General features: G+C 43.4%; 1 protein-coding gene across 1 annotated transcript; it reads right to left on the bottom strand.

Moving 5' to 3' along the window:
- Nucleotides 1-371: 371 nt before the first annotated feature.
- PUS7 (pseudouridine synthase 7) lies at nt 372-26,940 on the bottom strand. Its single transcript, XM_035127716.3, has 16 exons — nt 26,185-26,940; nt 23,394-23,792; nt 21,525-21,609; nt 21,315-21,416; nt 18,917-19,061; nt 13,893-14,004; nt 12,141-12,218; nt 11,626-11,754; nt 8,394-8,519; nt 7,902-7,963; nt 6,295-6,455; nt 5,430-5,556; nt 4,308-4,409; nt 3,308-3,437; nt 2,502-2,593; nt 372-1,069 (listed from the first exon to the last, which is right to left on the bottom strand). Exons 2-16 carry the CDS (start codon nt 23,759-23,761, stop codon nt 933-935), a joined length of 1,956 nt encoding a protein of 651 aa, XP_034983607.2. The 5' UTR covers nt 23,762-23,792; nt 26,185-26,940; the 3' UTR covers nt 372-932.
- Nucleotides 26,941-27,618: the final 678 nt, after the last annotated feature.

The raw sequence follows: 27,618 nt of genomic DNA, 5'->3' as shown, positions 1-27,618 counted from the left end.
CGATTATATGCGATTTCATGCAAGCAAGCAACTGCCACGGAAATGGGGAGTTGCGTGTAAATACATAAATAATATTGGTAGAAATTAGGGGCACAAGAACAAAAGGGGGAACAGGTTTCAGTACACTCGTTAATAAACCAAGTAGTAGAAAACAGATTTTTGTTTAGTGTTAGAAATAAAATGAGAGCACAACATCATAGGTGTCCAATTAAGAATGGCTATTTAATCCTGTCATGCCAGGATAGATATTTTCCTAGTTCATCCATTGCCAGCAACAGACAAACTGTAAATGTTAGAGCTAAACCTTGCTTGTTGAGGGTACAAACTCTGACATAGTTCGCTCACTTCTTTAACCATAGCAGAAACTGAAATAGGTTGTGAAAAACCAACACAAAAGTTTAATGAACTACAGCTCAAATAAAAGCAGCTGTACACATTTGTGTATGCATAATAAAAGACATGAACATTCTGCCAGTTGTGAGTGCAGTGCCTATCAGTACTCTTGAGGCTAAATACATCTGTTCACTGGTTATAAATATGCATTCATCAGTACCCTATTCTAATTAGATTTCCTGAATTGCAGTGTTACGCATGCCTGCAATCAGTTTTCATCTGTACCAAACTCATGAAGCCATGTTTACTACTGTATTTGGAGAAAACATTTCCTGCAGACCTGAAAATATTAGCAAAGCCATCCATGTTCTTCTACGCCAGCAAAATTGCACTGTGCAGACAGCTCAAGCGCCGTATTTGCTCAGATTATTTAAAAACAAAAGTTACATTTTTATAAACACCATTTTGCAATGAATTTGAAATTATACACCTCAAGCTAATACAAAAATACAATTTTAATTAGAAATTGCCTGGATAGAACTAGTAAATATGAAACCAGTTTCATGTTGAAACTTTTATCCAATCACTGCTAAGGATCTTCAGCGTAGCCATATTGTGTTCAGCTGTGTCTGGTTTTTTATGCTTGTGTCCATTTTTAGCACTTCCCGAATAGCCATCGTAGCATAAGTTGATGGGGGAAGAGAGAAGTCCATCTTCAGAGCCTTGTATCTGCCTTCTGTCATAAGTAAATTAATGTTTAGGAGGAGAAGAAGAAAACAACCCCAAAGGAGCAAAATATCCAACCAGTGTTAAGTTTGACGTAATAACTTCAGAAGAGCTTGCTTGATTAAGCCAATGGCCCATCTATTCAGCATCCTGTTCTCAGGTGCTTTTGGAAAACCTGGAAGCCGCACCTGAGCAAGAGAGTGGTCTTCCCCTCCTGTGGTTTCCAGCAGCTGCTATTCAGAGACACATTGCCTCCAACCGCTCAGTTTACATCACTCCCAAGATCTTAATGTTAAACATACACTCAGGTGGGGGCTGCCCCTTCCGCCCCATGGGATCTCTCAGCCTGCTTTACAGATTTCAAGTCACAATGACGGATGCCTTTAAGACAGGGTGGCTAACCCTTTTCGGGCAAAGGGTCACAATGACTCATGGTGAATCCTCCTAACCATAAGCTGGTTTAAAAGGCCAAAATTATACTCAGCAAACCAAGCCACAAGATGTAGGCTGGGAGAAATACAGGAATTCGGAATCTGATCTCCTGCGTGGGAATATAGAGAGTGAGGGAGAAATAATGGGTCTTCCCTGGGTAAAAAAGGTAAAATTCTCTATGGCAGCCTGTCTCAACCTTGGGTCCCCAAATGATGCTGGACTACAAGTCCCATCATCCCCAACCACTGGTCCTACTAGCTAGGGATGATGGAACCTCTAATCCAACTACATCTCTAAGGTAGTAAAAACCACTCTGCTAGCAAGTCCAGTTGCCCCTGAAATAGCTTGCTCCATGTTTTTTTTACCTTTTGTCTTTAGACTGGCAACTAGATTTTTGCCAAGAGGCATCTGATATCCTTGAGCAACTATTGCAAAAGAGGGTGAGGTGATCAAGTATTGAGGGCTCTCTCTTCAATTTGCCCCTCAAATGGGAGATTTGTTTTGGCAGCAACTTTGCCTCCATCAGCAGTATCTCACATCCCTTGAAAGAGGCCAGCTCATGTTTATCTCTACAGCAAAAGTACCAGTGTTTCTGGTAAGCTGTTTTAACTCTGTCTGTTAGCTCAATATCTAATTTTGGAGAAGAAACATACTTTTTAAAGCTTTCAACCCAACATATTTTTTTTTAAAAAAAACCCCATTGTATAAAGCAGTTAGATTCTGTGAGCATCAGTTAGGCCTGATGAACATTTACTGTTCCCAACCCTAATTCTACGGAAAGCCATCTAATTAGATTTTAATTTGATCCTGACTTGTTTTTAGGAGGTAATTTAATTATTGTTTGATTTTTATACCAGTGTTCTATATTTGATGTTAGCCGCCCTGAGCCCAGTCTCGGCTGGGGAGGGTGGGATACAAATAAAAGTTCATTATTATTAATCATTAGAATTATTATTAAAAAGGGACAGGCATGGCTGAAGAATCATATGGCACAATTGAAAAAATATTACCTGTTGCAAGAACTGCAGGTGGTTTTCCTTCCAGTTTATCTAAGTCCGTATTAAATAATGGAATCTTAGGGTCATCATACACAACTAGCTCCCTTTAAAAGAGAGAAAGAGATTTAAAATGTGCTCAACAAATAAGAATCATATACCTGTATTAGAAATTCCTCGTTTCATCATTATTCTAGGGGACTGTTTTATAAAGCAGCAGAATACTTGGTAGAAATGGTTCCCCACACCTGGGCTTGAAGACGGCAACGTGTTTTCAGTGCAAAGCCTATTGGCTTAAACACTGCAAAACACTTTCCACGCCTACTTGGTTCCTTCTGGAACCAATGGGATTTATTCAAGTAGCTCTGCAGAGTCTTGCGTCTGAAACTTGGAGGACTTGGGATTTCTTTCTGATGAAGATTAAACGCTAAACATTACCTCTGTTACATCCATATGGGGCTCCCCCTTTAAACATGGAACTTTCTTTTTAACTGAGGAGCAGCAGTATAGACTTGTGGCTTCATGCTGCTCTTCAAGATAAACAGTGGAGTACCGCCATCATCAAGCACACATCAGTAAGCACATGGTTGAGAACATAAAAACGACCTGCTGAATCAGCCCAAAGACTGATCTAGTCCAATATTCCATGCTCATTGGGGTGTCCAAAAGCAGGACATGAATGCAACAGCCCTCTCCCATTTGAGATCCTCAAGCAACTGATACACACTCTGGAAGCAATAAAGCCATCATTTCTAGTAGCAGTTGTTAGGCTTATCATCCGTCTCCTCCTCTGGCTACTAAACTGTGTGCTATTTACTTACCAGCTCACATCCTGAGGTCGGATGATGACCTTTCTGTAGGCTCCGGATAAGGAATAGTCTCGAATTTTGTGCTTCATGTTACTGATGTCGAGATTGTCAGCGGCTAATATTTCCTCATAGGCTTTCCCAACTGCCGTAAAAGGACATACCGTATATATGAATGGTAAGATGGAATTCAGGGCAAATGCGTTGTAAGTTTCTCCTCTTGCATCTGATGCAATTCTGACCTGTAATGCTGAAACGTGGCCCCAAAGCGTAGTCTTTTTCTTTACAGCTCTATTTAATGAATTATTTGTAGGGAACCCCTGGTCCTGGGATATTAAACCTACTTTCAAGCCATTTTGGTAAGCAGGCAACCGTCCTTAAATATAGCTAATGATCATATCAGTCCCTATTAGTTATATGTGCCTTCACTCCTATTAAAAATATCTATGAACATGCTTCCACAGTCACACAATGTGTACCAGTTAAGGATAGAGGAATGAAGTAATGACTGCACATGCCATAAATCTGGATGCTGCTAGACTATTTATCTCCAACAAACTGTTTCTTTTTCCTTCCTTCCCCCTTTAGCATACAAGCTGATGAATGTTTCTTAAAAAACACTTTTCTATTTCTCCTCCTGCTAGCTGCACTTTGTTAAAGCCTGATCCTGCTAGTTTGGAGAACACTAGTTGATGACTGAATGATCTTCCCTTAAAATATGGTTACAACTAAATTACCGTTGATCCAAATACAGAAAATACTCCCAATTCTCCATTAATATACAGCAATATTTATACATCACATGTTAGTCACATTAGTAAATCCATTGAAATCAATGAAGCCAGCTTCATTGTACCTATTTCAGTGTACAGGTACCTATTTAATCTGCTTACTGAAATCAGATACAAAACCCATTTAGTTACTTTTGTACAAACACATGTACACACTCATCCCCAGCATAGCAAATCTGATTATGTGCATATCGCCCACTTTTGACTTTAAATAGAATTCTTACTTTTGTGCTTTGGATAGATAACATCGAAACCAGGCAACGGCATCACAACATCGTGGATGGTGTAATTGTCAACATCTGATTCTTCAATATAAACAGCTGTACCTAAAAGCAAGAGGATATTTCAAGTAATATACCGTGGTACCTCTACTTATGTTCACCTCCGCTTACGTATCCTTCAGCATACGTACGCAGCAAACCTGGAAGTATTTTTCTGGGTTTCGCCGCGTGCGCAGAAGCGCTCTGCTGCACCGTGCCCATGCACAGAACAGGCACTTCCGGTTGCAGAAACCTCAGGATCTGACTGGAGCTCCAGACGGATCCCGTCCGCAACCGGAGGTACCACTGTAGAGCTTTCCAGGTCATCTCAACCAGATTTCCTACTGAGAAATCTTTTTTCTGGATAGTGTATCTTTATGAGATCCTTAACAAGGGACAAAGCAAAGAGGAAATGCAGTTTCAAACAGGATTAGGCAGTCTGGGTAGCACAAAATTGTACATGATGGAAGGCACCAGACTGTCACCGGTAGGTAGACTGATTTACTGGAAAATGTAAGTCCTAGTCTTGCTGAGTTGGATCACCAGGTCCTCCCTCTCCGAAATCTGTGCCTCTGCCCTCTGAAGACCCCCCCCCCAAACCTCTTTCTTCTCCTACTTAACTTAGGCAGTGATGGCAGTCACTCACTGAAGCCCTTCCTGCAAAGCCCCCCTCCCTGTCAACACAGGGGACTTCCAAACAACCCTGTTCCAGAGCTCAGGTAAGCTGGGAAATGTAGTACCCCACAGGATACCAGAATCCAACTGGGAGCAACTACTGGGAGCAAGAGCTCACTGCCATCTCCAGAGTCGGAAGGGAGAGAGGCTCAAAGGACTTTCAGATCCCATCATACTCCCAATGATATAACCAAGAGCATAATCCAGAATTGGGCATTTTTTAAAAAAATCTTGTTCCAATTAACACTTTACAAGTTTGGTCTGCCAAGCCTAATTCTAAATAAAGGAGAGGGTGTATGTGCTCATCTCGTTTTAAGGAACACGATACTAGGAAGCTATTCCAAAATGTATTGACTATGTGCCACCACACACACACACATGCCCTGACATCAAGCAATGTTGACATTTTACCTCCTTTTAGTACAAGATCTCCTGGCACAGCAACAAGCCCATATTCTTCTATTCTGCGGCTCACCATGTTATTCCATACATAACTCTGATAGCTATGAATATACATCAAACGATTATTTCTTGGGATCTGCAGACCAGGAAAAAGGGTGTTAATCAACATGATGCTGATTTTGTAATGCACATGCTTGGAGTAAGGTAAGGTAAAGGTAAAGGACCCCTGGACGGTTAAGTCCAGTCAATGGCGACTATGGGGTTGCGGTGCTCATCTCACTTTCAGGCTGAGGGAGCCAGTATTTGTCCTCAGACAGATTTCCAGGTCATGTGGCCAGCATGACTAAACTGCTTCTGGCGCAACAGAACACTGTGGCAGAAACCAGAGCACACAGAAACACTGTTTACCTTCCTGCCAGAGCCGTACCTATTAATCTACTTGCACTGGTGTGCTTTCAAACTGCTAGGTTGGCAGGAGCTGGGACAAAACAACAGGAGCTCACCCCGTCACGTGGATTCGAACCGCTGACCTTCTGATCGGCAAGCCCAAGAGTCTCGGTGGTTTAGACCACAGCACCACCCAATGGACTCAATGGACACAATTCTGAACAGACATATGTAAGGACAGCACTGTTAATGGTTTAAATACACGCCTGAAAATACTAGGGAGCCCCTGGCTCAATTTACATCTTTAAAAAAACAACTCCTTTTGGCCTGGCAAGTCAGAACTAATAAACCCTAATTAAAAATATGGAAGGAGGGAGGGGGAAATAGGCCATTTACCATTCACCATAAATTTGACTTTACCCGCAAATTGTTTTCAGACATGCTCAGAGGCGGACTATGGCACAAATAAGCAAACACTTCAACTTACTATGCCAAATGCAGAGACGATATTCTTCAGTCCGTACTTTGAAAGTCCGCGGAGCAGCTGTCCCTCCACACACCGTTTCATGGGCAGTTTTTTGAGGGCTGCATCTGGGTCTTTCGTTTTTGCCCACTCTTCTCGGCATTTTACCAAGTATCCCTTTTCAGCTGCAATGGACGTTTGCATAAAATGGGAAGCACTTTTATTTCAGACCATGTGAGCAGGTTTCCTTTCTATTTTTAAAAGGAGTTCAGCTCAAAAACAGGCCTGCACAGAACCTAAGTCAATGGTATCTACAACACAAAATCCTTCTCAGCCAGATTCAAAACTATCCTGCATTTTCAGTGAACTACCTGGAACAGGTGGAAACATGCTATATTGCAAACCTTACTCAACTTCCTTGAGGTTAGCCCTGTCAAAGTCACTCTGAATTTCAGCAAATACCTATCCACTGGGTGCATTTGCAAAGTACGCTGTCTGACAACTAGACCCTCAATGTAATCCACAAACCAGCATGCTTGCCCTTAAAATCCATTTCCCCCAAAGCTTCAGGTTTTGGGGGTTGGCCACCTATATTTCCATCTTCAATTTGTGCTATTAGCTGGGTTTTTAACTATTCCCTACCCTGCAACCCACATATCCTTTTGTTTCCCCATTTTAAAGCTTCAGGATATGGTATTTCTGAATTTAAATATGAAGTTCCATCCTACAGCATCAGCTCACCATACTTAGAATTATAGAACAGGCGTCGGCAATGTTTTCTGCCCGTGGGCCGGAGGACTCCCAAGGACTATTGTCCGTGGGCCGGACATGGGCCACACAGGCGCAGAAGTGAATTCCAGTGCCACGCTGCCATGTCCCAAACACTGGAAATGGCTTCTGTGCATGTCTGTGGCTGCGCAGAAGCGATTTCTGGTGCTGGCTGCCCATTTCCAAAATGTCCGCAGCGCCAGAAATCGCTTCTGCGGCTGCGTAGACGTGATTTCCGGCGCCACTCAGTGAGTCCCTGCGCTGCGCTGCGCCAGTTTACTTTAGTGCACGGGGACTTGCCAAGTGGGCGGCTCGGTTCACATGCGGCCCATGGGCTGTATAAATGGCCTCCATGGGCCGTATCCAGCCCATGGGCCAGAGGTTGCCAATGCCTGATTACAGAATCAGGACACAATCTGAAATTAATTAGGATTTATATGTTGGACACTGGCTCATTTGATAGCAACAAGAAAACGTGCCGTTACCAATATTGGCCCAGTCCTGTGGAATGCTCTGCAAACAGAGTTTCAGCCTCTTCTTTTAAACTTTAAGCAGCTGTTGGAAACTGTTCTATGCTGCCAAGCTTTTGCTGGCAATGAAGAAAATATCCTCAGTAGATTTCTGATTTTAAATTTTTATATGGATTTAATTGTATGGTTTTATGTATGATTGCTGTGAACCACTCTGATTTATTTATTTTTTTACGAATAGCTGTTTATTGATATTTTTTATTAATGTAATCACTTGCTTTCAAGACATAAACAGGCAAACTGTATAGAAGTGCTCCTTTGAGTATGTAAAGCCACTGTTCAATAAAACTGAGTCCAAAATGGCTAATGCCATATCTAAAAAAAATTACTTGCCTCCAGGACGTGGTTTTAGTATTAAATCGATGACTTCATTCCAGTTATTCTGTAGTATAGCTCTAAAAATATAGAAGAACATCTGGTGAATATTGCATTGCTGGCAGGGGAGGAAAATCTGAATCACTTTAACCAGCAAACAAGTGGATTGGGCTGCAATCTTAGTTCTACTAAAGGTTTCAAAGGAAAGACATGCCATTCATATAAAATGAAAACCTTTTACAGTGTGCATTCAGCAGCCAAAATTTTAAACATAGTATTCCTTATGCAATCCCTCCCACAATCATATGGACTAGGAGATTTATGATTTTATTTTATTTTTTATTACTGACGGGGCCAAAGCTAAGAAATAGCAGCCCATTCCAGGCCAATTAGCAAAGCGACAGGTGATCTGGGGTTTGAATCCGTATCTGTCAGGCCCAAAATTCCTATTCACTGGGCTCCCAGCTGCTTTAAGGTGCCACACATATATGCCAAATAAAAGGAGCCCACCTTCCAACTTGATATGTAGGGACAGCTGTGGTTCCAAATCTTTGCATCCCATAGTAGTTAACAAACCCAATTTCCCTGAGAGACTGCATGGCATGTTGAACTTGATCTTCGGTCCCGGTTATATTTCTGATAAAAGGGGGGAAAACATTTTAGGAGAAAAGTACACAGGCACACACTGTGCGTTAGAACATAAAGATAAAAGTCACAATGAACTGTGTACAGCGCAATCCTATGCAGAGATATATTCAGAGGTCAATCCCACTCTGTTCAGCTCTTGCTTCTCCATTGAGTGTTTAGGTTTATAGCCCTAAGTAAACAGGAGAAGGGAAGAAAAATCAAGTTTATCTGCAAAAATAGCTTTTCTGACTAGATCAGTTCTCAGACCCTTGCCTACTTCTGATGTTTCACAAGGTGTTTGTCCCTCCAGTCATAAGGGATTGAAATTTGCATTAAAAAAACACCACTAAGGAGGCAATCCAGACCCCAGATCGGCCAGATTGAGTGAGTTAGGATCCAGCAGATCTCCAGCTCAGCTGGCTGAACTCTGGGCTTAGCCAGGGCTCTAGTGGCGCAAGTCCTCAACCCCAGCTCAGAGAACACAGGCTTAAGTTCTACATTCTGGGTCTGGTGTGAGCCCCAAAAGGGGGCATTGTGGAGCATAGCGGGACAGGGTGGCGTGTCCTTTGCTGGATCCTAACTCTATTCAGCAGAGTCACGTGACACAGCAACCCAGCAGAACGGGTGGTGTAAGTCAAACACTACTGCAAAGGATTGCTTTTCCTCTGCCAGCAGTAGCCTCGCTCTTGAATGGATTTTGGATCTGACGTACTTTATACAAACTAATATCAGTGTACTGGAAGAAGCAAAGATCACCAGTGTTGAAGCAATGATTCTTCAACATCAACTTTGTTGGACTGGTCAAGTTGTGTGGATGCCTGATGATCATCTTCCAAAGCAACTACAGTGGTACCTCTACTTACGAATTTAATGCGTTCCGAACGCACATTCGTAAGTCGAAAAAAATCGTAAGTCAAATCCCATAGGAATGCATTGGGAGAAAAAATCCGTAAGTAGAAGCAACCCTATCTAAAAAATCGTAAGTAGAAAAAAATCCTATCTAAACCACATCCAAGATGGCGGACGGAGCTCCATTCGTAAGTAGAAACATTCGTAAGTGGAGGTACCACTGTACTCTATTCTGAACTTAAAAATGGAAAGCGTAATGCTGGTGGTCAACAACAGTTTTAAAGACTGTCTCAAGGCAAATCTAAAAAAATGTAGTATAAACACTGCCAACTGGGAAACACTGGCCTGCGAGCGCTCCAATTGGAGAACAGCCTTTACCAAAGGTGTGATGGGCTTTGAAGACACTCAAACTCAGGACGCAAGGGAGAAACGTGCTAAGAGGAAGGCACGCTTGGCAAATCCACACCGTGATCAACTCCCGCGCGGAAACCAATGTCCCCACTGTGGAAGGACATGTGGATCCAGAATTGGTTTCCACAGTCACTTACGGACTCATTGTTAAAACCGTGTTTATGGAAGACACTCTTACTCGGCTACGAGTGATCGCCAAATAAGAAGGCTTTATAACAACTTAACAATTGTGCACAGGCATGCAAATGCTGCCCTCGCAGCTGTTAAGGCAGAGCTGGATCCAGAAGAAATAAAAAGGCATGATAAAGAAAAATCAGGCTGTGCAAAAAAGAAAGAAAGCATCGTGTTCAGGGTAAATTAGACACACTTAAGTCCCATTAAAAATATAAAGGTCCCATTGAAATATAAAGGTAAAAAAAGGTAAAGGGACCCCTGACCGCTAGGTCCAGTCGCGAACGACTCTGGGGTTGCAGTGCTCATCTTGCTTTACTGGCCAAGGGAGCCGATGTACAGCTTCCGGGTCATGTGGCCAGCATGACTAAGCCGCTTTTGGTGAACCAGAGCAGCACACGGAAACGCCGTTTACCTTCCCGCCGGAGTGGTACCTATTTATCTACTTGCACTCTGACGTGCTTTCAAACTGCTAGGTTGGCAGGAGCAGGGACCGAGCAACGCGGGGATTCGAACCGCTGACCTCCTATCAGCAAGCCTTAGGCTCTGTGGTTTAAAACAATTAAAAATTAAAAACAATTTAGGTCCCATTGAAACATATCGGTTGGATCAACACTGCTGTTCCTGCTCATGCAAAATACTTCAGCTTGTGCAATGAAATTTCACCTTCCTTTTCTCTGCAGCCCCCTACATGCCCTCCAGGGAGTGGGGGACTCTCTGGATCAGATTTTGCAGGGCACACAGGCAAAGGAGAGAAAGAGGACGTTATGCTGCACAAGCGGAACACCTGCTCATGCAGCACTGAATAGAACCCAGTGGGTCCAATGCAACAAATTTGATCTGGACCTAACCCACCATGTTCAAATCTGGGATATTCCCAACACTGTTGCTACCAGACCAATCACCTCCCTTTGTTTTATCTTGGCTATAACCCTGGGTAAGAAAGACAAAGCTGGACACATTTTGTTGAGGTCCAGAAGTCTCTTTTATACAGCCCCCCACTCTTATGTGAATGAACCATCTTCCACAAAAGCTGCTGCTTGCCTTCTATCACTGTGCCATACAGAGCGTGCTCACGTACGGTTTATGTGTGTGGTACGGAAGCTGTACTTCCCAGGACAGAGCAGGGCTGTGTAGAATTATTAAAACAGCAGAGAGCATTATTGGCTACTCACTCACCACCTTAGAACAAATTTACACCACCAGGTGCCAGAGAAAAGCACTAGATATATCAAGAGATCCAACGCACCCTGGTCACCATTTCTTTCAGCTCCTGCCATCGGGACGGAGATATAGAACAATGCAGGCAAGAACGAGCCGTCTCAGGAACAGTTTCTTCTCTACAGCAATTTTGGCCTTAAATGGAAAGCCTGGACTTTGAAGTCATCTTATTTTACTTGTTATTTTGTATTATATTTACTGTTTTAAATTAGATTTTTGTAATTTTGGATTATGCGGAATGCTTTATCTGAGTGGATGTAGCAACCGAGTAATTTCGTTGTTCCCGCAAGGGGACAATGACAATAAAGATATCTTATCTTATTTTCTATCTCTCCAACAGAAAAAATATATATAGAACACCAAGTCAATTGTGATTATTGTATCTTTCACACAACACAGTGGGATTTAACATAAAGCACTGAACTGTAAAAAAAAAAGCATCCCTGGAAAACAGAACTTTTACCTGAGAACTACTGTGAAATGATTTCCTTGCAGTTCTCCCAACTTTAGTGGGTGGTTCTTGTAACTGAAGTTTCCGAGCTTGAAATTCATCAAGCAATTATTTAAGTGAGCCAGCCTTTGTGCAGTGATTCTAAACATGGAGATAGAGAGGGAAAGATTTCACAAGAAACAGGGACTCCACACAAGATAATTGATTTTGGAGTTACAGTGTCTTAAGCGCAGGTACAAACCGTATTTCTGAAATCTATTTCTGACACCGTGATTCTGCAGAATTGGGGGATGACTGATTCAAATGCCTTGGGTACTTACTGAATGCCACAACACATTTTATAAAATCAATTATTTACAGCTTGCACACAGATAAGATTACAATTATATTGTGATTTTATGTTGTGAACCGCCCTGAGATCTACGGCTATAGAGCAGTATACAAATTTTAATAATAATAATTTAAAAATCCAAATATTTCCGTAAGCAAACCAGATAACATTTAAACACAGCCCTGTTTCTACATACCTGAGAACAGCGATCTCTTGAACTGTAATAGCCCTTTTGTCTTTCGTCCCCATGTATGAAAATATGTTTGGCTTAACTCTTTTAAAAAAATGAGAAAGAAAAATGTTCAGCACTAGGAAAACAGGCAGGGGAAAGAAGCATAGAAGTTTAAGGTATTACCTTTGCTCTCCAACAGTGTTTCATTTAAATCAACTTGAGGGCCAGGTTCCTGCTAGGGCGACCTTGAAAGGGGCTGCATGCCAGCAGGTGGACAAAGTCAGTGGTGTGACGGATGTGACTCTTACCTCTCACGATCTACCGGCTGGACATGCCTGCACTATTACAATTAAAGGACACATTCCACCCTGCAATAGGACTTGAGCAAGGGCAGAGCACGACCCACGGAGGCCAGGTCTCGGAAGAGGGGAGGGGGCAGGGCTTGCATGAGTTTCGGGAGTCAGAGAAGCCTAGGGGACCATATCTGGCCTCCTCGTCTGAGCTTCCCCGTTGCTGATTTGATCCATAATCACGCATAGGAGAGAAACTCAAGTGACATAACAATCTGATCCAGTTAAGAGACATTTCCCCCCCCAAAAAACTCTCCCAAATAAAAACCATCCACAAGGATTTCTGTTTGCTACCACTTGAATAACTTGCAAGACAATGCCAAGGGAACATTTTTTATTTATTTCTACCCTGTTCTTGAAGCCACCAACATGAGTCTGACCAAACTGCGGGAGGCAGTGGAAGACAGGAGTGCCTGGTGTGCTCTGGTCCATGGGGTCACAAAGAGTCGGACACGACTGAACGACTAAACAACAACCCTGTGCTTATGCCGAGGCTGCTGCTTATGAAGTTCAGTACAAAGCAGAACAAAAATTAAGGGAAAGGACTTCTGACAAGTCTAGGTGAAAAACACACGTCTCTGTCTCACCACAGAGTCTCTGTCTCAGCCAGAGCGCACAATTCAAAGCCATTAACCTTTTGCTTCTATTATGTGACGCCACAGTTATAGTCTTAGAAGTTGTCAGCTTGACAGGACAAAAGCAACGTGCACTGTGTCCAATATTGGAAAGCAATATTTGAACACACACAAGCCCAGACACTGCGGTCCAGCTCCGAGGGCCTTCTGGTGGTTCCCTCATGGCAAGAAGCGAAGTTACAGGGAACCAAGAAGAGGGCCTTCTTGGTAGTGGCACCCGCCCTTGTGGAACGCCCTCCCACCAGATGTCAAGGAAATAAACAACTCTCTGACTTTTAGATGACATCTGAAGGCAGCCCTGTTTAGGGAAGTTTTCAATGTTTGATGTTTTCTTGTGTTTTTAATATTCTGTTGGGAGCTGCCCAGAGTGGCTGGGGAAACCCAGCCAGATGGGCAGGGTATAAATAATAAAATTATTACTATTACAATGCATTGGATTTAAACTGAATGGGAGAATTTATCCCTGAGGGTTCGAAACACTATTTTAAATAACATATAGTTCTCATGGATGCATGGCTCTCTCTCTCTCTCTTTTCTCTCTCTCTCTCTCTCTCTTTCTCCCTCCCATTTTTGTAATGGAGTCTTACCGCCTCAGGATTCCACAATAATCAAAAATTACAAATTGTTACACACGGGCTACACATTATTTCCCAAATTGACCGGTAAAAAGCAGCCGCTTTACCTTCAACATGCTGCAACGTTCCTCAAACCAACCATCTCATTTCTACCACCTATAAGAAACAGCAAGTTTTGCAGATTTACTGTCCCCTCTTGTCAAAAGGTTGACCCACCTTAAAAATCTCGACAGCACATTGATGGCATCCATGGTGTCCTTGTTCTCTTTGTACAAGACAAAGTGGCAATAACTCCCCCTAGATTTGGGCCAAGAATGTTTTCTGGGATCTTTAAAGACAAAATGTTAAAACATACAAAGTATTAAAGTATGGCCATTTTCAATGTTTTCCATTTAGGTTTTTTTTTTGTAATTCAGACAAAAAAAAGTCTTGTGTAAATCTCCTCCCCCCTTGTAAATCATTTGTATGCTTGTGCTGGTGCTTTATCCATTCTTTGGGGGGGGGTGTGGAATATATCAGGCTTCCTTCGAAATTCCTCTTGGCAACTTTTTAAGGAGCCCATCAGAAAACCACAAATTACTATGCAATGTAATTCATCCCACAAAACAGTACTGGACAAAACAAAGGGTCGCCACTTGAAAAGATTGATTGTTGTAGCTTGCCCATATGCAAAGATGTCAGGGGTTCCACCAATGAAAAAAATATTATATTGGATAGTTTTAGGGCAAAGTCACACATTATTAATGCAACGATTACACTTCTTGCCAGATATTTCATTCATTGCAAATGTGATGCTGAGGCTAATGCACTGGGACTGAAAACAAGGAAGTTCAAATCACATTTTCCTTATGAAGATTCTCTTGGTGGTTTTCAAAAGAGCACTTGGCTGGTTCACACTTAATACCAAACCACGGTTTAGTGTTGTATTACCAAGCCTAAGGCTAGTATGCTCCCCCTCATACTCCATTTTAGACAAACCTAATTAAACAACGTTGTGCAAGCAGAGGACTTCTCCCTAAAGTGCTAAACCATGGTTTGGTAGTACATGTGAACAAACTCAATGGTCTTGTTCCCACATCACAGTAAACCAACCTATGGCCTACCTGGATTGTGAAGGCTCCCTGGTCTTTTTTACTCTGAGCTGCACTCAATTAAGTCGAGGTTAGGCTTAGCGTGTCATCCACACCTGGAACTGTGGTTAAGCACTCTCCTAGCTAAACACTATCTGTAGCTAAGAACAAACCTTGTTCCCACTGCAATCAATTATGGTACATCACTGCATTCACACAGGCTCCGAGAAGACACAATGCCTAAGAATTGTTTGCTCTCCTTAACTATGGTTAGATATGGTGAACATTTACACCATGGTTCAAAACTGGGCAGAAACTATGGTCAGAATGTGCAAACCATGGTTGACAATAACCACAGTTAAGTGTTATGATGCAATTGTATCCTCAGGGGTTTGAACTTTTCCCTTTTTCTTTTAACACTTAATTCTCTGTCTTCTGTTGTTTCAAGTGAAGGAGAGGCATTATATACAGAGAGAACAATGTTTAATGGGTTATAATTTTCTGAATGATTAACTGCTATGGTGTGTAACCAAGCACAGGGACAGTACTTACAAACGCTTCAGGTTACAAACTCCGCTAACCTGGAAGAGTTGCCTCGATTTGAGAACTTTGCCCCAGAATGAGAATGGAAATTGTGTGTTGGTGGCGCACGCCTCTAGTTAAGAATAGCTTCAGGTTAAGAACGGACCTCCGGAATGAATTAAGTTCGTAACTAGAGGTACCACTGTACTTGGGATTATTCCGAAATTACTTTGGTTAAACTATTTTATTTGTTCTTTATTTCATAAAATTTACATACCAGAAAAACCCCTCAAGACATTAAGAATTTTGAGCATATTGAAAACCTAACTCTCAAAGAGGCTATCTATATTAGTATTATGACAATAAGGGATCATATTTGTTGAGGACAAATTTATTTGTATTGATTTATTTATGGCATTTGTATGCCGTAGCACAACAATGCTTCTCTGGGTGGCTCACAGTAAATGGTCCTAACCTCCACTGCCTTGTGGGAAAAGAAAAGGCTAAGGAGTAAACCCTACACACAAACCCAGAGTGCAGTCCCTAAGACGCTTGGGTGCTGCCTTGTACACCTCTTTCTGGAAGCTCCGGCAGCTAAGCTGGGGCCAAATGTCTTGCTCTGCTTTCCTTTGGACCACATCAGCGAGGCCGAGAGGAGGGTCTTGTCATCTGGGAAGCCCAGGGTTGTGGGTTTGAGCTCCATGCTGGGCAACAAGATTCCTGAATTACAGGGGGTTGGACTAGATTATCCTCGTGGTCCAACTCTATGATTCTATGATAGGGAGGACTGGGCTGGAGAAAGGTTTATTTCCGTTAGTAATAAAATTGGAAAACTGTTTAGCTGGTCTAAATTATTGTCATTAGCTGGACTAAATTATTGGCATTTCATTTTTTCCTAACATGAAATGCCAACATCTCTTTCTTACCTGTTGAAGTTCTGACCTCTGTTCATACGCATGGGGTAAAGAGCATAAGAGAGCAATGTTTTATTTTGTTTTCTTTTAAAGGTATCAAAGTGCTTTGGATGGGAACATGCAAGTTTATGTGTTATAACGCTGCAGGTGTCTGGAGCATTCAACAGTCAATGTGGTGGCTGACGTCTATTTAGACAGCTGTGCAATGGAATCGTGCAGAGGGATAAAGTGAACAAATGGAAAGGTTTCAGCTATACAAGCCACAAACTACACTGAGGGCAGCGACGCAAAGAGCGGATAAACGAAGGTTATTATAAGCGTTCCATGTGTTTAGAACAGAAGCGCCTGCAGAATCCAGTTCAAAACTGAGTGTTTAATTAATACAAATTTCAATGAGTAAGGCTGTCCTCCCACCAGTACAGAATACAGTGAACTTGCAAAATTATACGCAAGAGGAAGTTTGTTCATGTACTGAACAGATTCACTTGTACTAGACGTCTGGGAAAACGTACAACAGTCTGAAAGATCACTGCCTGAAGTCTGATAGCACCACACAACGACATTCATATCCATATCCCACCACTTCAACCAATTTAGAAAAATCATCCAGATAACATATGCTAACACATGCATTTTGCTTCAACAGTAGGGAAGATGGAGGGCATGGCTTGAGTATTTCTGTTTGTACCTGTCAACATGCATGCTCCATGCACAACGCATGCAAACATGGACGGTACTTAAATATATTCAGTACAATAAATAAATTCAGTGCAATAGACAAATACATCCCCCACCCAGGTCTTTAATATCCTATTTTGAATAGTGTTAAATAAAATAGGCAATATAGATTTCAGAGTTGTGAAGAGCAACAATATTCTAATTCCAAGACACGGACCAGCTAGGATTGAGAAATTCATCTGCCCTATCAAGCTGCTTTCACTTAGAAGCTGAGGTTTTTCCACTCTATGGAGATGAGCATCATCTACTGACTGCTGTTTAACAGATCAAGATGCCAATTAAGACATAGAAGGCAAGCTGGGATATTTTTCTCCCAGTCAATCTTGGCATATGCTGGGAAAATGCCGAACTGCAGAGCAATCTACTGGTTGGTTAAAAAGGGTAAAGGGGGCCCGTGACCATCAGGTCCAGTTGTGTCCAACTCTGGGGTTGCGGCGCTCATCTCGCTCTATAGGCTGAGGGAGCCGGCATTTGTCCGCAGACAGCTTCCGGGTCATGTGGCCAGCATGACAAAGCTGCTTCTGGCGAACCAGAGCAGCGCACGGAAACGCCGTTTACCTTCCCGCCGGAGCGGTCCCTATTTATCTACTTGCACTTTGATGTGCTTTCGAACTGCTAGGTGGGCAGGAGCTGTGACCAAGTAACAGGAGCTCACCCCTTTGCAGGGATTTGAACCGCCAACCTTCTGATCTGCAAGCCCTAGACTCTGTGGTTTAACCCACAGCGCCACCTGGGTCCCTATTGGTTGGTTAGTTTTTATTTAAAGGCACAAAGAGTACATAAAGACAGGGGTCTTTTTCTAGTCAATTTTAAAAGGAACAAACACGCATTTAGATCAGAAAGCACCAGGCAGGCAGCGCTGGAACCCTCTAACAGCCTCATGCAAGTTTTTTGTTATTGTTAACCTGTATTTCTGAACAGATAAAATTTGTGCAGAAATGGGGCATAACAGATTTAGCCCCGTCCTCAGGTAGCACCCAACTGCAATGGGTCCATTCATCCCATACAGGTGGTTAAACTGTGGCCTTGTTGTTGTTGGTTCCAACTCCCCTCATTCGCACCCAGCAAGCCCAATAGTTCAGGATGATGGGAATTTCAGCACAGCAACCTCTGGAGAGCTAAAGGTTAGCTATCCATGCTTTAATTTTAAGCCTGGCTGTCTGACTATCGGTCGAATAAAGTATTGATTGATTGATTTTAAGCCTGGATATTTTTTCTCCTCTACCAATGCTACTCAGAAGGAACTGTGTTCAATGGGACCTATTCCCAAGTAAGCATACCGCACGGCACCCTACAAGTCTCCCCCCACTTCCAAACTTTTTCCATTTTTAGACAGCGAGACTAGCATTCATTTTAAAACCGTTACATTTTCTAAAATCCTCATAGATGGTTTAATGCTTGCTTCCTCAGGTTTATATGGAGGTATTTATTTCCTTTAAGCAATTCCATCATACAAAATATGGTAGTGTTTTAGCAACATAAATTGACCATGTAATCCCTGTAATTTCTTTTAACTTTATTTGTACAACCTGACTGCATTTTGAAAGGAGGGGAAAGGCTGAGCTTACATCAAATCTGTTTGTTCTACAGTTTCACAAATCTCTGTGCAAACCCAAACTAGAATGTTACCGTTTCCCACTAAGTACTGATGGATTGTCCGTTACAAGACTGTGATTTCTTTGATGACAATTCTCCCATAGCTGTGTAAAAACGCACTATAAGCAAAAGCAAGGACACAGGGTTTTAATGTCCCTCCAAGACTTCCTACCATCCTATGTGACTTAAGTATAACACAATCAATGCCTAGTGAATGCTGATTTTAATTAATTGGGCTGCAATCCTACACATGCTCACTTGGAAGCGAGCTCTGTTGAGTCCAACGGGACTTGCACCTGAGTAGACATGCCTGGAATTGCACAGTTAAGACAGATTTTTACACACGGGTATACTACGGAGCCGTTTTTGTTTTGAAAGTTTCAAATAAGGTCAAACTCACTTGCAAGAGCCTTTTTTCCAGCTGCATGATAAGCAACGATGTATTTTTTCCCATCCCGATCCTCTGTTTTAGTCTCTAGCCCTGGAAACAAAGATTTTACAGCCTGGTGCATAACGGTCCTTTTTTCCTTGGTGTCGTCAATGACCTAAGCAGCGGCATAAAAAATATAATACAAGAAGTGACAGCTTAGTTGGTTTTTATCTTGGTAGTTTCTTGCTGATACTGGAGGCCTGCAAGACCTCACTGTATTGCTATTTTGTGTACTCTGAAAACCAATAAATAAAAAACTTAAAGAAAAGGGGGGGAGAAGTAAGGACTACGTCTCATAAACAGCAGATGAGGACAGAAGCCCATTTCTGACCATCACTATGTTAGACTGCCGGTGGGGGTTAGGACTGAATGCTCCTCAGGAGAAAAAGAATTCTTTGCACATTTTAAAATAAAAATAAAATAGTATGTAAGGGAGAAAGCGAAGATTCAACCCTTATTTGACTTGCTAGATTTTTTTGTATGCGGGGGCTACAATTCAGGTGCCCAAATCAGGTGACACAGTCTAGAAAAGGTGAAGGTCCTGTGTGTGTGTCTGGAGTCGGTTGGAGGACGGATGGTGGCTAACGGATTGAGGTTGAATCCTGACAAGACAGAAGTACTGTTCTTGGGGGACAGGGGGCGGGCGGGTGTGGGGGACTCCCTGGTCCTGAATGGGGTCACTGTGCGCCTGAAGGACCAGGTGCACAGCCTGGGAGCCATTTTGGAATCACAGCTGTCCATGGAGGCACAGGTCAATTCTGTGTCCAGGGCGGCTGTCTAACAGCTCCATCTGGTACGCAGGCTGAGACCCTACCTCCCTGCGGACTGTCTTGCCAGAGTGGTGCATGCTGTAGTTATCTCCAGCTTGGACTACTGCAATGCGCTCTACGTGGGGCTACCTTTGAAGTTGACTCGGAAACTGCAATTAATCCATCTAGGCTGGTGACTGGAAGTGGCCGCTGGGACCATAACACCGGTCCTGAGAGGTCTGCATTGGCTCCCAGGACGTTTCCGAGCACAATTCAAAGTGTTGGTGCTGAGCTTTAAAGCCGTAAACGGCCTCGGTCCTGTATACCTAAAGGAGTGTCTCCACCCCACTGAGGTTCAGTGCCGAGGGCCTTCTGGCAGTTCCTTCCCTGCGAGAAGTGAGCTTAGAGGGAACCAGGCAGAGGGCCTTCTCGGTAGTGGCACCTGCCCTGTGGACTGCCCTCCCAGCAGATGTCAAGGCAATAAACAACTATCTTACTTTTAAAAGACAACTAAAGGTGACCCTGTTTAGGGAAGTTTTTAATGTTTGATGCTGTATTGTGTTTTTAATATTCGGTTGGAAGCCACCCAGAGTAGCTGGGGAAACTCAGCCAGATAGGCAGGGTATAAATAATAAATTATTATTATTACCCCACCAATCTGGCTGGGTTTCCCCAGGCTTCCAACTGAATATTAAAAACAGAAGGTAAAGGTAAAGGGACCGACTCTGGGGTTGCGGCGCTCATCTCGTATTATTGGCTGAGGGAGCCGCCGTACAGCTTCCAGGTCATGTGGCCAGCATGACAAAGCCGCTTCTGGCGAACCAGAGCAGCGCACGGAAACGGCATTTACCTTCCCGCTTGAAGCGGTACCTATTTATCTACCTGCACTTTGACGTGCTTTCGAACTGCTAGGTGGGCAGGACCTGGGACCGAGCAATGGGAGCTCAGCCCGTTGCGGGGATTCGAACTGCCAACCTTCTGATCGGCAAACCCTAGGCTCAGTGGTTTAACCCACAGCGCCACCCGCGTCCCACTATTAAAAACACAATACAGCATCAAATATTAAAAACTCCCCAAAACAGGGCTGCCTCCAGATGTCTTTTAAAAATATGATAGCTGCTTATTTCCTTGACATCTGATGGGAGGGCGTTCCGCAGGGCGGGCAACACTACCAAGAAAGGCCTGTCTGGTTTATAATAATAAATTATTATATTATTAAATTCAGTTTTCTTGTCATTATGTTATTCTTTTAAAAGATCTAATCATTTAATCCCATTTTCATAATCCCTTAGAATAGTAAGGAGACCAATACAACAAACTACAAAAAAATACCACTCTCATTTGCCTTTAGGAAAAGGCCTACTTTGCTCCTATATGTAAATTTAGAGACAGGAAGCATTGTTGACCAGCGTGATGATGAATGTAGAAGATTGTAGTTATTCCCAACTTTCATGGAAATTTAAGTTAAAACACTTCATATAGAAGCCTTGCATCTTTTTATATACCCTTCACAGGTGCATAGTCAAACAAAATCAACTTCCAAAACAGTTTGATCCTGTTGCATCATTTTGCCAACCATTAACTTGTTTATTTATTACCTCTGATATTTTGTCAATTACCTCAATGGCCACACTGCCTTCTTTATTTTTAAAAAGCTGGAGGTCTTCTAACCGCTGCTTGTCTTCAGCTGACAACACTGTGAAGATCTCCTCAGAAGGATCCTATAAACACCACAAAATGTTAAGTAGAAATCTGCGCAAATCTTTCAACAAAGATTTGAATTGTGGCCTTCCACATTTGATGATGGAAGCTAGGCAGAGAAAAGTTACCTCTTTATCTAAAGGCACTGAGAAGTCGTCCAAATGGATGGTATGCCCATCTTTTCCTATTTCATGAACAACGAAATCTGAATATCTGGGTAGAAAACAAGACAGGACAGTCAACAGAGAATGTGATACAAATGTCAAACAAGAGCCTTTTCAGCTTAAATTGCAACCCTGAACACACTTCTATACATTTAAATTTGGGACTGAGGTCTATCAGCCCTTCCACACCAAAAACTAAAAAGGAAGAAACCAAAAAGACGACGAAGAATCTTGCTTAAGGGGTAGGGTAAAGATAAAGGGACCCCTGACCATTAGGTCCAGTCGTGACCGTCTCTGGGGTTGCGACGCTCATCTCGCGTTATTGGCCGAGGTAGCCGGCATACAGCTTCCAGGTCATGTGGCCAGCATGACTAAGCCGCTTCTGGCGAACCAGAGCAGCACACGGAAACGCTGTTTACTTTCCCGCTGTAGCGGTACCTATTTATCTACTTGCGCTTTGACGTGCTTTCGAACTGCTAGGTTGGCAGGAGCTGGGACCGAGCAACAGGAGCTCACCCCGTCACAGGGATTCGAACCACTGACATTCTGATCGGCAAGCCCTAGGCTCTGTGGTTTAACCCACAGCGCCACCTGTGTCCCTAAGGGGTAGGGTACTAAATGTAAAATATATTCTACTTCAGCAGAGTTTCATTTGCAAAAGGAACACACAGTAGAAACACAGTCTAATGAAGACAGTATGGGCTCCCTAAAACACATTAACTTACAGACTGAAAGCCAAAGTGAGAAATATATATCCCCTTCCTCCTCCAAGTTATCTCTCTCTCTCTTCCTGGCATTAATTGTGCTTTCACCTTACACATCTGATCAGCAAGCCTAAGAGGCTCAGTGGATTAGACCAGAGCGCCACCCTCACCACCAACCATGGTCAACAAAAATCAGAATTCCTCATGGCTGCAGTTTGCAAACCCACTTCAAGCTAGGATTTCAAATTTTGTTTTATAAAATAAAACCCTGGTTTGTGCAGATGAACACACAACACAAGGACATGGTCAATGCTATAAACTAACCCTCGCCTTTTTTTACAGTATAAAGGGGAAATTGCTCCAGGAAGGGGAAAAAGCATACAATCAAAAAGGCTGGTTCTCAGTTTACAAGGAGCCCAGCTGACACCTGCAGAGAGTGGACCCTACAAGTTCTGCAATGCAATCTTAAGCAAGTTGATTCAGAAGTATAATTGGACTTAATTCCAAGTACGTGAGCACAGACCTGCAGCCTTAGAAAATAAAGAAAGTAACCAAGTCAATCTGCAAAAGTTATCAATAAGACTGCAATATATATCAAGCTTAGGTATTAAACACTGATAATGTAAAAGGTAAAGGGACCCCTGACCATTAGGTCCAGTCGTGACCAACTCTGGGGTTGCGGCGCTCATCTGGCATTGTTGGCCGAGGGAGCCAGCGTACAGCTTCCAGGTCATGTGGCCAGCATGACAAAGCCGCTTCTGGCGAACCAGAGCAGCACAGTGGACCGGTCCCCTCCATCCGACTACAGATTTTGCAGATTGCTTTATTTTCTAAGGCTACAATTCCCAGAGTTCCTTGTGAAGAGGGACTGGACTGTTAAAACGACTCTAGGAATTGTAGCTCTCGGGGGGGGGGGGACTAGAGGTCCCCTAACAACTCTCAGCCCCTTTAACAAGCCAGAGTTCCCAGGATTCCTGGGGGGGGGGGAGCCATGACTATTCAAAGTGGCACGATACTACTTTAAATGCATTGTGCAGATGGGACCCATGTTAAAGCTGAACCAGCAAAAGTGGTTACGTTAAGCATTGATCCATCCACAGGGTTGAGCAGCTGAAGAGTTTGTACTTACCTCTCTTTCAATATTCCAGAAAAGCCCTTGTGAGAACTAACAAACTTAGTTATGCCAACATCTAGCTCTGTCAGGCCATGCTTCATCATGTCTGCAAAGCTCTCTGGGTCTCCTTCTCCATCAATTTCTTCCAATTCTTCCTCATCTTGGCCTACGCTTCCCTCATTAAGACCTGGTTTTTTTGCATCCTCAACTGGAGGTTTGACGGGTTTGAGCTCTGCCTCAGCTTCAGTCTTATGGTCAGTATTCTCTCTTTCTTTCAGTGCTTCTTCCAAGACCTTTTGCCTTTTAATTTCATCCACGTTAGTCTCTTTGTCCTCAGAATGAGGACGCTTAAGGGACGCATTATCCATTTCTACCACTTCCATTTTAAAAGCATAAAGTTGGTGGTATGAACTCCTACAGAAAAAAAATAGACCATTTAACCCAAAAAGATATTCCCTGTATTTTTGTTTATTTATATATCGCCATCTCGTGACATATCAGTGGTGTATAGCAATATGTAGACAACAAAACATAAAGCACCGTTAAAAACGCTACAAAAACTATTACTGAAATGACTAGTTCATCAAGAAAGTTTCAAACAGCTGCATCAGCCTATAGGCACAGAAATAACTTCAACAGATACTTAGAAGTTAAAAGTCAGGATTCCTGACCAGTCTCTGCTGGAAGTGTGTTCCACATCATGGGACTAATGACACTAAATATCTGAATTCTAGTTAATGCCCGTCAGGCCTCTCTTACACAGGGGACAACTACGTGTTGACTGTTTTGTGTTGCACCTCTGCATTGTGTGTTGCACCCATGAAATGAAATAAAAACCTTCCAACAAAGGCAGATGCATTCTTTTAACTGAACATGGCAGAGCAAGCTAGTTTTCTTCAGGCACAGGACCATTGCTCCGGTAGTTTTATGAGACTATCAGAGGGAGAATGTCTGCTACCCCACAAAAATATGCCTATGCATCCTAAAATGAGCCCGAAAAAAACACAAGAGGGAGAATGGGTAACAATAACACATCGGAGCAATGGATAAATTAGATCCCTACTTGACTCCTATTTTCTATGTGCAGATGATCTTCAATGTTTCCATCTACATTTTGAAATGATATGGTCTAGGAACAGTTTTGCTGTGGAATGGGTAGATTTTTCTGGGTTACATTAAACTGTGTTACTCAGAGTAGACCCATGGAAATGAAATGTTTAGGGAAGCTTTTAATGTTTAATAGATTACTGTATTTTAATATTCTGTTGCAAGCCGTCCAGAGTGGCTGGGGAAACCCAGCCAGATGGGCGGGGTATAAATAAATTTTATTATTATTATTATTATTATTACCTAATTATGTTCGTTAATTTCAGAACATCTACTCTGAGCAAACCTTAGTTTACTACCAGCTTCTATCTAGACCCTAGCAGGTCTTCCTAATGGATCTGTAATTACGGTATCTGTAGTTATTTGCTCTTGATCATAAGCCTTCACCATAAGCATCACCAGTTTCTCCCCGTTGCCTGGATCCCACCCCCATCGCCAGGCCCAAGAAGATCTCTCAAACGTGCTCTTTGCATGGGCCCAGTCCTCCCTTTGAGGCTGAAACCCCCTATTTTGGGACTTTTATTATTTTTCTTTCACTTTTTTGGAACAGGGTGCTTCAGCAGGAGCTTCAACGTCCCCTCTTGGATAGGCAAAGGTGGAAAATTATAGAAGAACGGAAAATAATATCATGCTCTATGGAAACTATCAGTGATAAATACTTCCACACAAGTCCACAAAACAACAAGACTTTGCATACCCTTCTCTTCCTAAAATTTTCGAATATATTTGTCCAGAATATTTTCCCTCTACAGTAGGGGTGAGCAGAAGATTTGAGATTGGAATCCCTGATCAGTACTCAGATATAGATGTGCACTTTGTATATGCAGGTGGCTGGGGAGGTCGGGGTATAAATATATTATTATTATTATTATTATTACCCCAGTGTCTACGACCCCCCAAGTCAACATATTGCATATGGGTCCACCTTTAAGTTCCCAATGCACATCTGGCTCCCCTTGGTGTGCCTTGGGATTTTAGTGTGGAAAACAAAGTAGATCCTACAAGTCTGAAATCTGCCCAAACTATAGCTCTGGCACGTTCAGGGCTGCTGTACACATACTGAGTTGTATCGAATATTAATCCTGCTGCTCATAGTACTCCCACTTAAGTTACCGGGCATAACTAATTTATGTTCGTTTATTTCAGTGGCTCTAGTAGTCCAAATATACTTAGTCGACGGCAACCCAAATATAATTAGTTGAATGCACACCTAAGAGCATTACGCCCCCCCACGCTGTTCCCCTAACACCAATACAGTTAAAAAATCTAATTCCTCCTCGCTAGAAAGGCTGCGCAAATTCAAGTTTGAAGTTGGCATAGCGCAACGTGCGCCGATTTTCCAAAAAAATGTCATAGGCAGCATGGCAACGCTGCTACGGCAGAATCGGGGCGAGGGGCGGAGTCCCCGGACACGCCACGAGCCACAAACACGTGTCGCAGAAAGGCAGCTGGTCGGGGGCGGAAAAGGCATAGCTCCCCCGCCGCGCACACTTTCGAAGAAGATTCTTCGAAAGCGCTTCGCCTCTTTGGGGGGGTCTATGCAGAAAAGGCACAGAAGAGGAGCCACCCTTTCTGGCGAGGGCGGCGGGGCGCCTTTTCGTCCCTCCTCCTCGTCCTCCTCTCCACCCTCCAGCCCGGCCGGGTTCTCCCTCTCTGCGTCGGCATCCGCAAGGGCGCTGCCCTAGAAACATTGACCCACCTCGCGATCTCTCGGCTGGCCAACTTGCCAAGGGAAGCGGGGCGCGCACGGAGCAGCCCCGTCCGGCGCCAAGCGTGTGCTCAGCTTCTCCACACGGCCTAAAGGCCCGAGCAGCAGCAACAGCAGGACGAGGAGGAGGGGAAAGGGGCGGTCTCTCTCTCAGGCCCACGGGCTCTCGGCGAGCAGCTCAGGCTGTTCCGGGGCACACAGGAGAAACGCGTGACGTGCGCCCTTGCGCGCTAAGCACAGCCCCGGCGAGGCAGCAGCGCGCAGGGCTGGTTTCTCCTCCGGCGCCTGGCTGGCGGCAGACAAGACACTATGGCTGCCTTGGGAGGAGGGCCGGTGGGGATCCGGCAGCGCTCGAAGGATCGAGCGCAGCTGGCGATCGATTTTGCGAGCTCTGGCCTTGTGCTTCCTTGGGGCCACCCTGTGGCACGTAAATCCGAAGCGGAATGCCTTGCCGCTCGCCGCCGGGTGGGCTCCCCGCATTGACCGGGGAATTATTCGCTGAGGAAAGATGATGATGAAGAAGAAACCTCTTCGGCCGCCGTAGTACCGTAATGGGGATTTGTATGAGCCTGCAGAGCGAGTTGCGCGAGCTCCTTCAGCGAGTGTTTCTCGAAGGCTGCAGGGGGGCGGGGGGAGACGCAATCTGGTTCCAGGATGGAGACTCAAGCGGTGGCGCTTCTGCTCCACGTGCCTTTTCTCCCTGGGGGATCTTCCCTCTTAGAACGGCAGCAGGTTGCCGGAGTATGTAGGCTGCTTGAGACAACTCTCACACCAATTTGCAGGATCATTTTTTTTTTTATTACCCGCCCATCTGGTAGGGTTGCCCCAGCCACTCTGGGTGGCTTCCAACACATAAAAACAGGATTCCAACAACACCTGCTTCATTCAGAGCTACTATACCTAACCTCCCTCTAGCTGAGTTTACAGTGGTTGGCAGCAGCTCTCAATAGGTCTCTTTATCCCCAGCTGAAGATACCAGGGGCTTTCTCAATTGATTTAATTTATTGTGTTTCCTTTCTTAAAGCAGCTTACAAACATTAAATAACAATAATAAATAAATGTAATAATTTCCCATAATGGGAAAAACACCCATGATTTACAAAGTAATTAACAAAATGCATGAAACAAATTGCAATCTATAAAATGCTATAATAAGCTAAACATCGCAATTACAGCAAAAGGCATAATTACACGAGTAGCAATTGATATGGCATTTATAATCTATAAAACAGCATTAACAAAATGGGAACTAAAAAAATAAGTTCATATGCACTCCCCGTGCCCCTGCATAATCTTTCTACTGTATTCAGTTCACTAAAATACACATAAAATACTCATAATGCCCGTTGTTAAGACAGCTCACCCAAATGCTACACCGGCTGGGGTCCTCTGGTCCTCCATTATCATGAAACGAGTGACCCAGTT

The sequence above is a fragment of the Zootoca vivipara genome, chromosome 9 (genome assembly GCF_965207765.1).
Source record: "Zootoca vivipara chromosome 9, rZooViv2.hap1.1, whole genome shotgun sequence".
NCBI classification, from domain to species: Eukaryota; Metazoa; Chordata; class Lepidosauria; order Squamata; family Lacertidae; genus Zootoca; species Zootoca vivipara.
This window is presented reverse-complemented; position numbering and strand designations above follow the sequence as displayed.